At 37.0% G+C, this 10,972-nt stretch overlaps 2 protein-coding genes across 2 annotated transcripts; both read right to left on the reverse strand.

The window, feature by feature from the left end:
* Positions 1 to 5,874: 5,874 nt before the first annotated feature.
* LOC110800276 (probable aspartic proteinase GIP2) lies at positions 5,875 to 7,312 on the reverse strand. Its single transcript, XM_022005591.2, has one exon. The coding sequence runs from the start codon at positions 7,210 to 7,212 to the stop codon at positions 5,890 to 5,892; it is 1,323 nt and encodes a 440-aa protein (XP_021861283.2). The 5' UTR covers positions 7,213 to 7,312; the 3' UTR covers positions 5,875 to 5,889.
* Positions 7,313 to 8,245: 933 nt separating this feature from the next.
* On the reverse strand, positions 8,246 to 9,821 carry LOC110800436 (probable aspartic proteinase GIP2). The gene has a single exon (XM_022005743.2). The coding sequence runs from the start codon at positions 9,780 to 9,782 to the stop codon at positions 8,451 to 8,453; it is 1,332 nt and encodes a 443-aa protein (XP_021861435.2). The 5' UTR covers positions 9,783 to 9,821; the 3' UTR covers positions 8,246 to 8,450.
* Between the last annotated feature and the right edge of the window lie 1,151 nt (positions 9,822 to 10,972).

A 10,972-nucleotide genomic window follows, 5' to 3' on the forward strand; every position in this document is an offset into this window, starting at 1 on the left:
GAGATGACCAATTATATACAGTGTTGAAAGGTCAATTGGTGATAAGATTCATCAATTTTATATTATTAATAAACCAAGCTGTTTCTTTGCAATTCCAGAGGTCCCAACTCATGGAAGTTGACATAGTTTGATTATTTTCTACGTAAACTAAAATTAAATTACAAACAAGAAACCTGTAAAACGGATCTAACTTCGCAATATCAAGAAAGAGTTTGTTGTTTAATACAAGTAGCTTCATTGTTTTAAACTGCAAGTTTGTTTCTATTCTTTATTTCATTCCCCATTCTATGGATATTTTCCTAGCTTTTCTTTTTCTTTTCCTTTATCGGGATATTTTCCTTTTCATGTACCCATATATGGAGTATTCTATTAACAGTCTCGTTGACAATCGGTATTAACGGTCCGTTTGATTACCGGTAATAAATGGTGAAAATATAAATAAATCTAAGTATTCTTAATTATTACTCTGCATCACATTAAACTATTTTTAATACTTGTCTAAGTCAATTTATAACCTCTAAAATAATGCGGGGGTCGAAATTCATATTAACTTTATATTTTATTGACTTAACAAGAACACACGATGAGTAGGTGACTTAATTGATTTGTATAAACTCATTTGAAATAAATAAATTGAACATTAATTTTTACGTGGCCCGAATATGATTCGACTGAACCCAACTTGTACCCGAAATAAAAAAAACAGTCTGACTGAAAACAAACCCGACCAAATCCGACCTAAACCAGGGTAATAAAGGACCCAACACGACCTGAGACCCGAAATAACCTGACGTGAACCCGATTCAAGTAACCATTTAATATGCCATATGTGATGTCGATATGTTGCCAAAACTTTATAATTCCGTACATAATTAAATAATAGTACTACGTATGGGTACACTTGCAAGTTGCAACAACCAAGACAAAATGCAAGGTTTGCCGACTGCCCTACTTAGCATAGCATGTGAAGGAGAGGAAGTCCAAATACATGCCTGGCATGTATTTGCAAAAACATGCCAATCCCAAATAAAAAGATAAATGTAAATGTTAAATATTTTTGGGGGGAAATGTATAACGGAATTGTAAATTTGTAAAACGGGGTGGTGATTTGGCATTGCTGAGTTGGTATTGGTATTACAAAAATGGTATTGGTATTACAAAAATGGTACTAAACTTTTTTTAAATGGTACTCGTTTTGTACTAAATTTTATAAAGTGGTATTAATATCACAAAAATGGTGCTAAATATTTTAAAATGGTATTCATAGGATCCAAGTTGGCAAACGGGGTTGACTATTCAACAATTTCAAAATGGCTGGGAAATTACAAACAAGCCCATGGCATGTATTTCATAATACATGCATGGCTGCGATTTTGACGCCCTCTGTGAAGGAGGAAGTACAAACGCATATTAGATATGTATTGGCAAATATATATTAGAACAAAAGATAAAATAGGAAAAAAGACAAAAAAGAAATTAAATGATATTTTTTTAAATAAAAATGGTACTTTTTTTATTTTTTTATTTTTACAGATGGTAATTTTTTTATAGAATGGTAATTTTTTTTACATGAATGGTACTTCCTTTTTTATCTTTTAGCTATTTGTATTTTAGTTGATATGTGTGTTTCCACACACATCTGATATGCGAAAAAACAACCTTGCATGTGAAGTGAGTACATCTGATGAAAATCATAAACGTTCAAAACCCGTTTACCCGTGTTGCCACTTGCCAGCTCTACGCCTCTACCTACCGAAGTTGAAGTTAACTAGAAGCATTTTATCCGACCAGCAACCAAAGAAAAATAAAACCCGAGCCTAGATCGACTTTGTTAAATCATACTGCAACAAATTAAAAACATCCTCCCTGTGACACGCTCTGGTAGCACTGTTAGAATTGATCAAAACTAAATACTCTAAATGAATAAATGAGACCCTCATTTACTTAAAAACCAAAGAAAAGGGAATAAAAAAATGAACTAGATAGAAATTGAACCTAGGACTATGGGTATTATAATAGGATTCAAATCCTCCGTCCCAATCTTGTGTCCCATTCCATGTACCACTTAATTTTATTGGTCCACATCATTAAATTATAACAGTTTTTTATTATTATTTTAATTAAGAAATTGTAATGTAATGAGGTGGACCAATAGAATCAAGTGGTACATAGAATGTGATTCGGGTTCTGCAAACGTATTTTCCCGACCAATATCAACTTATTCAGGTATTGGTTGTGAGAGAAAACACCATTTACACATAAGGCCATGCTAGATTTCCACTCACAGCGGAATGTATGGAGTCGATCAAACTTGAGGCTTGAGGAACTGAAAATAGCATCCAAGTACTTTTTAGTTGACACAATCACCTTCAGCTTCTTCAAAGTCATGCTCAGTTTTGGCATCTCTCTTGAGAACTAATCACCCCCTACACATTTTACACCCCAGAGTATTGACACTCAAGCTGCACTACAGTCCCCTTTAATTAGTTTCTCATGCTAAACAAACCATTAATTTAAACCCCTAGACCAACAGGACGTAATTTGAGTCACAAACTTGGGTACTAGGCTAATGATACAGATAATCATGCTATACAGGAATCCAGGTTAATTAGCAATTACTTTCAGGAAAATCAGAAAATACGAAAAGCTGATATTAGAATCAACAACAACACATTTTCATCAGAATGACCTTCCAAGGTGATATTATCAGTTACCTGCACATAATCATCAGAATAAAAAGCAACAGGGCAGCCATGACTATTCGGCCAACTCTTCCTCATCCGATCAGCCACCTCCGCCATTTACCGGCAGCGTCTTCCCAATCACCTCGCCCACCCCCACCGCCGCTGGTGTCACCACCGGCGTTTCAATCGGAACAATTGACATGACCCGATTCTTCCAATAAGATGACCGATAACCGCTTGTGTCACCACCTTTGTATTAGGAACAAATCTGAATGCCAGAAAGGTCAAAATCAAGTGGGAATTGATCCAAATGAAATAAAACAATTAATAAGACTATTCTATCAATATATTTTCAAAGATCCAGAATATATTCATGAACTTTTTTCGATCAAACTATTTTCAAAGACATTCGTATATTTCAAATCTCAAAATTCAGAATTCAACCAAAATTGTATTATACTAACCTGTAAGACATTAGGAGGAAGAACGACGCGGATGGTGAACGATTTCAACGCAATACACTAAATCAACTTCAAAATTTGGAAAGTGTGAAAGATTTATTTGGAGTTTTTGATTGGATTTCCAAAACAGTTTTGTAAACTCTTGATCTAAATTTTGGAAGGTGTGAAAGAAATCTTGCAAACCTACAAATTTAGGCGTAATTTACTTTGTTCTTGGTTTGGCTTCAATCGATCTGGTGTGTTTTGTGGCATGAATAAGTTTTAGGCGGTGGAACAGAGGAGAAAATTGCTTCTCAATTTTTTTTTTTGGTTTAACGCCTATTCAAATTACCATGTTCAAGAATATTGTCTTAGTAACTTACGAGATTATAATATTGTCTTAATATTATAAGTGTAACGTCTTTTTACAAAAAAAAAAAAATATGTCTTTTTTCTTTGCCAAACTGTATATCCATGTTTAATATAAAAATTTAAAATTGTTTCTTATTCATTTATATTCATATTATTTTTCTTTTATTTTGTTAAAAAAAAAGTGGGGAGGGCAGACAGACAGGGGACTGCACCGCGTATATATTCATATTATTAGTAGATAGATCGTTCACTTATGCACCGTAAGAACAATGGAAATTAATAATTATACGAAGTATTTGAAAAACAGAATATTAGTGGTACATAATAGATGGATACGAATTATTTAAAAAAAAATTATATTTATAACATATCAATAATTTTGGATAACCGTGCATGGTACGGGTCCTATACTAGTTATATAATAAGGCCTTAACCACAACTCTGCCTTTGTTTTTGTGTATATTAAGGAGATTAATTAATTATATTATATTCTGAATATTTGGGCTCGCACACCCTCAAAACCGCCCCTGGATGATGGGATGTCAGAGAGAACAGAAAACCATACGAATCGGGGACCATTATAACCTTAACCCTAGCACCTATATATATATATACTCCCTCCGTCCCTTAATACTCGCACCGGTTTGACCGGTGCGGAGTTTAAGATACTTGAATTGACTTATTAATTTAATATGTGTTAGTTGATAGTGGAGTATTTTTTTTAATATAGTTAGTGGAAAATGTGTAAGGAGTGGGAAATGGTGAGTGGGGGGTGTGAATTTTTCAATGATTTTTTGTAGGGAGTGAGGGTGTAGGTGGGGTAGTAGGTAAATGAGAGAAATAATATAATATTGGTATGAATTTCCATTTATAGAAGCGGTGCAAGTATTAAGGGACGGCCCGAAAAGGAAAGCGGTGCAAGTATTAAGGGACGGAGGGAGTATATATATAAGGTCTTCCATATCTCCTATTAAGCCATCATAAAATAAGAGATAGAGAAGTGGGTATCTACCCATATTAGCCTATATCAATAAGATACATATAAGCCCAATATACTTAAATATAAACCGATCACTTTTATGGGCTATATTTAAGAAAGTTTTTATACACATACGTTCATACATGTAGGCCCACATGGTTATTTCTAACAATCTCCCACTTGGGCCTTATGTATTACCTTATGTAATATGTATAACCTTATTAGCTCAAAATCTTTGCTATCATTATCAAAGATATCACCGAACAATCTCGTCCATTAATCATGCCAACACAGAACAAAACGATTTTCGTTATCTATATTGTGACTCAGCCCTCAATGATTACGTATATTAACATAACCAAATGACATAGATCAACTATGGATGTGTAGCATGAAATTTTCATGTAATGTGATCTTAACATGCTTATTTCCAACTAGTATTATTAAAATCTTAAGCGAGATCGTACCACAATAGACCAGAGTTAACCATAAACTGAAACATTCTTTCTGCAGAAACATAAAATCTAAATACAAAATATGTGTCATTAACAAAATGAGCACTCTATCACAAACTCCCACTAAACCTGAATGTCATTAAATGGCATACCACCAACATGAGCAGTGTACTCATGAAAGACCTTGGGTGGTAATCCCTTAGTAAGCGGATCCGCAACCGTAGAATTTGTTCTTATATGTTTCATAGACACTTTTCCACTCTAACCTCTTTCTTTAACAACACAGAACTTAATTTCAATGTGCTTTGATTCCTCCACTAAATCTTATAAATACTTGTTTTCTTGTTTTGGAATAGAGAATGCTTTTCTCTTTCTCCGCTCTTCCTCTCTCTTGATTTGGATGGAAGATTTCCAGTTCGTGATTTAGTCTTGATAACTCTTATCTTTTCTAGCATTTATCTCTTTATTCCTTTTGGGCATAAGTTCTAGTGATTCAATCTCATCACCCAAAAATGTCTTTGTGTGTTGAGAATTGTGTAAAGCTTAGGGAATGAATCGGTGAATACAATTGTGCACACCATTTGCACCAAATCTCGTTTTCAAGGCAGTGATTTGGTTACCACGGCGCTACGATTTTCTAAACACGTTTGTTATTCTTATTCTAATATTTTACCTTGAAAACCCAATAATTACAACACGTCCACCCCTTACGAAACTATTACATACTACGGAGTACGTAGTAAAAAAGCTAGAGATAGTTACATATGATCACGGTTAGTTCTACTCGAGTTGTAAATATACTTTGTGACTTAAGTTAAAATGCTGTATTTATTATAACCATGTACGTCTGTCATCAAGTTCGATCATAACCACTTTATTGGTATTCTACCATAAGATTGCCAACTGCTAGACTCATTATGTACGTGACTATAAGTTGTTAAGCATAATCTAAATTTGATTTATATTACATTGGATGTGAAGTTGAAGTTGGAACATCTCATACGATTATAAATCAATGAAGAACTAAACCCAATCATAGACTTATCTAAATCAAACTGCAGCAAATTATCCTCAATCTGAAACCCTCCTATTATAATTGATGTACTTGGGTTGTTTCCACCATCCAAAATACCAAGACAATACGCTTTATCATTCATCCTCACCATTGAGTTTAATGGCGCTATAGTCCATTTTACCTCCTTGCTTTGCAATACCAGGTCGATGTCCTGCACCATGGGCCCGATCGGCGAGAAACCGATCGTGTTAGAATCGTAGCAAAACTGGAATGGTGCAACTGGATTAACTCTTTTAACTACTGTAGTAAGTTGTTCGTTAAAGATGGTAGTGATAGCCTTGTATATCGACGTTTCCATAATAGTATAGGGATGACTAAGACTTATCATGGTTCCACCATTTCCCTTGCTATTTATAGATAATTTGGACTTGTTCACTGATGGAACATCTTCCCCACCAACTTTGATTCCTTGTACTCCTATGAAATAATCCGAGGGTCGGAATGGGTTTGCAACAAGTAGAGTGTAAGAAAGGTTGGCTGAGGCCGCTCCACCAGGCGGGTTAAAATTGTAAGTTACGTCCCCAAAAAAGACTACACCACTTTCCGTAAGTGGAGGTAAGCATAGCGTGAATTTTCGAGGGAAACGGAAATATGAGGAAACTTGAGACGGGAGAGAGATTTTAGACCTTCCTAGACCAGCAACCCCGGACACTCCTTTGGCAAGGCCCTGTAACAAGGACTTAGGCGCGCAAACAAAGAGATGGTTGGGCACGGTTACTAGTTGGCCCGGGTTAGACCCGTCCGTAGTGGGGATACGGACTATATCTGTAGCTAGCTCAGTGCCTCCAGGTGGGGAGATGATGATGTTGGTGAAGGGGTTGTTGAGGGAGGTAGTTGTACATGTGTTGTTGTTGCACCCTGGCTTAGCTGGAGGAGGGCATGTCCTACATAATTTGGAGTTAGCGAGAGTGCATTGAGGAGAGCCACAATAAGCAGGGTGGTAAGTAGAGGAGATGTAACGGTTATCGCAAATCACCCATGAGATTGGAGTACCTAGGTCGAGTGACAAGGGTTGGGGAGTTCTTTGGATGAGTTTGGTTGTGTATTGGAGGGTAGAGGGGTCTTTTACGACTGTGAGAACTAGTGCTTTGGGTAGGAACAAGGCGGAAGTGGTGGAGATGGAGATGGAGATGGAGATGGAGATGGAGATGGTATAGATGATGAGGAGATAGAAAATGAAGGGATGATGATTCAAGTAGGAAGCCATGTTAAAGAGGTATGAGACTTAGTGTAATTGAATAACAAATATAATATACATTTTATAGAAAGTTAAAGATGGATGCCTTATTACTTATTAGTGGTTGAAATTCAAAGTCAATTGGGGATATGATGAAAGTCTTCATCTTTATACTAGACATCAAGTTGTTTGATTGCAACTTGAGTGGTGCCTGCCAGCAAAAGTGTTTTTCGGTAATAAGGATTGGAAGGTAGAGTGAGAAAACAAAATTAAAAACCTAACCCTCCAAGGCCCCATAACGTACGGGCAAATTAAATGTTTTGGATGGTCAATAAAACCTACAAGAACGTACCTACAGAATTCCAAATAAACGGCAATAAAATCATACGGTGTAGATGGAGTGTACACACCTACATTTGCCATACTCACCCATTTGACAATTTTTTTTTCAAATCTAAATGGAAAAAGCCTAACCCGGCCCCCATTGGTATTCGAGTGTCTTGGAGGAGGTTAATCACAACATGTGTCACAATTGGTCAGTGTATATGGAAATCATGGGTACGTTATTTTTAACTCTAGACCATGCCATGTATTTTCATAGCGCACTTGACCTCTTGCACCTTATCAACTGAGTTAGGCGTATTAAATAAAGTTTCGTTATTTTATTTACGTAAAATCACGTGACCAACTTTTTCCTCCAAGGTTCCAATGACAACGATAATAAACTTTCATCCCCTGTCTGTTCTCTTCATCAGGTACGTAGGAAGTAAGATTTATATTTTTACTAGAAAGATAGATTTGATTGTCACAGTAAGATTAATATATATATTTACTCGAGAGATAGATTTGATTTTGACAATCGAGTTCGAGCAAGCACAAACCGTTTGGGGATGAACTCCAGGACTAGGATTTGAATTAAAAGTGTCCAAGCCTAACAATGCCAAACAAACTACAGGAGTACAGGACCATAGGTCCATAGCAATTAAGATGGTTGGATACAATAACGAAGACTTTTGATTGCCTTTTTATTATGGGTAAAGATATATAAAGCTAAAACGGCATGCATATGAATATGATAATTAAATATTGATCATTACCCGATATGTCACATTCTCACATATACTACGTGAAATTATGAACTTGGTACAATAGTGATGATATTCATATACGAGTATTTTTTTGTAAGTCCCTAGTCTTTGCATTGTGTGACATCATATCATATATTTGTAGCTAGTAAAATCAAACACGAACACTAATACGATTTCGTTTCATACCACATTCGAAGTGAAGTTGAAGTTCGAGCATCTAATCCTATCAGGAACCAGAGAAGTAGTAAACCCAAGGCTAGACTTAGCTAAATCAAACTGCAACAAAACATCTTCCATTTGATACGCTCCGATAACAATGGAAGCCCTTGGGTTCCTCCCACCATCCACAAAACCAAGACAATAAGCTTGTATACTTTGTACTCTCACTAAGGAGTTCATCGCCTGTATCCTCCAAGACACTCCATTCTGCAACACTAGGTTGATATCCGGTACAAAAGGCCCAATCTTCGTGTAACCAAAGGTACCAGAATCGTAGCACATCTCGAATGGCGCAACCGGAGTAACTCTTTTCAATTGATACAGTTTCTTCAGTAGTGTATCGAAGGTGGTTATAAATGACTTGTAAATAGAAGTTTCCATAACAGTGTAAGGATGAATAACGCTTAGCAAGGTTCCACCATTTCCTTTGTTGTTTATAGATAGTAAAGACTTGTCAAGTGGCAAGTCTTTTTCCAATATTCTGATTGCTGTAACTCCAATGAAATACTCAGAGGGTCGGACCGGGTTTCGGATAAGAGGATTGTATGAAAATAAGGTTGTGACATCTGAACCGGACGACAAGTTGTAAGGTCCGTCCCCAAACAAAACGACGCCGTCTTCTGAGGGGAAAGACGATAAACAGAGTGCGAATTTATGAGGGAAACCGAAGGTTGAGGAGAATTGAGAAGGGAGCGAGACAGTAGTCCTCCCAAGCCCAGCAATCCCAGACACCCCTTTTGGTAGGCCCTGTAACAAGGACTTGGGCGCACAAACAAAGAGATAGTTGGGCACGGTCACGGTTTTACCCGTGTTGGACCCGTCTGTCGAGTGAATTTGGACTACATCGGTAGCCAGCTCCCCGCCCAAAGGTGGGGAGATATTGGTGATGGGGTTGTAGAGAGAGTGAGTTGCACATGTGTTGTTGTTGTTGTTGTTGCAGCCGGTGGTAGGTTGGGAAGGGCACGTCTTACAGATTTTAGCGTTGGCGAGAGTGCATTGAGGAGAGCCACATGAAACAGGGTGGTATGTGGAGGAGATGATGTTTTTGCCGCAGTTGATCCATAACCATAAGAAGGGAGTGCCTAGGTCTAGTGTTAAGGGTACAGTTACAAGAGGAGTCCTTTGAATGAGTTTGGTTGTGTATTGGAGGGTGGAGGAGTCCTTTGAGACTGGTAGGACTAGAGCTTTAGGATGAAAGGAGGCGGACGAAGAGGTGGTGGAGATGAAATGGATGAGGAGGATAGAGAAAGTGAAAAGATGGTGATGGTGATGGTGATGGTAGGAAGAAACCATGGTAAGTTAATTGGAGAGGCAGGATTAAAAATGAAAGTGATCCTCACCAGTCACCAGTTTTAAGGGTGTTGGGAAGTGGAAATCAGATCAATTATTACGTATGATAGCTGGGCGCCCAACGACGTTGACTATTCAAAGTAGGGTCGACGATGTGTAATTCACAATTCTAAGTAGGGTCGGAGTATTGCGGTGGGGGACATAACTAAAATTAGAGTGCATAAATATAGATTTCGCATTTTATCAATTTAAACCATGTCAATAGTAGATACCAACTAACTTAAATTCACACTCACCACTGCACCCCTCTCCATCCCTTACACATTTTCCACTAATTATATTAAAAAAATACCTCACTATTAACTAACGCCCATTAAATTATTTAGTCAATTCAAGTGTATTAAAGTTCGCACCGGTCAAACTGGTGCGAGTATTAAGAGACGGAGAGAGTAATCCGTGGTAAAATTTCTTGGAACGTACATGTTGAGCCAATATGGTTTTGATGATGACAAACTAAAGTAATCAACTAACGTGGTTTTGAAGTAGTATGTGTGCAAGGATCATTAATGAATAGTTGTGCCCAAGTCATCAATAATAAAGCTTACTGGAAGTTGATGATTGTGAGATGCTTATAACAAAGAAGCATAAAATCCAGAGCTGGAACTGCAGAGCAGTTCCTAAGGATGAACTCTAGAGAAGCTGGGAGTTGCAAAGTTCCTGCGGAAGAACTGGAACTCCAGATGAGCTAGAGGAACTCCGAAAGAGAAGCAGTAGTTCCTGAGGGGGAACTCGAATAGAAGAAGTCTGGAGGGCACGAGTTTACATTATGGGCTTCAATGTAAAGGAACTCGTGTAAGTGAAACCTATGTCTGAGGAACTCGTGTCTGAGGAACTCAGGTATGTGGAACTCCTGTCTGAGGAACTCGTGTCTAGGAACTTGGTCTGCATCCTAAATATAATGTCAGTATGCATTAATCTAATTGTCAGTAAGTTTAGAATATAAACGTGATTTAGTATAGTCTATTTAAGAGTTTTGATTTGATTAAAAGTCCTTAAATAAATAGGCAATTGACTAAGTCTAGGATTCTTAATAAGATAAATATGTTTTATATTTTGGAATTCATTAATTAATTAATTAGAGTCCTATTAAGTTGGGTATCTTGGAATTAATTAATTAATTAATTAGAGTCCTA

This window comes from Spinacia oleracea, chromosome 3 (genome assembly GCF_020520425.1).
Source record: "Spinacia oleracea cultivar Varoflay chromosome 3, BTI_SOV_V1, whole genome shotgun sequence".
In the NCBI taxonomy this organism is placed as follows: domain Eukaryota; kingdom Viridiplantae; phylum Streptophyta; class Magnoliopsida; order Caryophyllales; family Amaranthaceae; genus Spinacia; species Spinacia oleracea.

Excerpts from the sequence above, each read along its gene's own strand:
- LOC110800276 (XM_022005591.2), bottom strand. The coding sequence starts at position 7,212 with ATGGCTTCCTACTTGAATCATCATCCCTTCATTTTCTATCTCCTCATC.
- LOC110800436 (XM_022005743.2), bottom strand. The coding sequence starts at position 9,782 with ATGGTTTCTTCCTACCATCACCATCACCATCACCATCTTTTCACTTTC.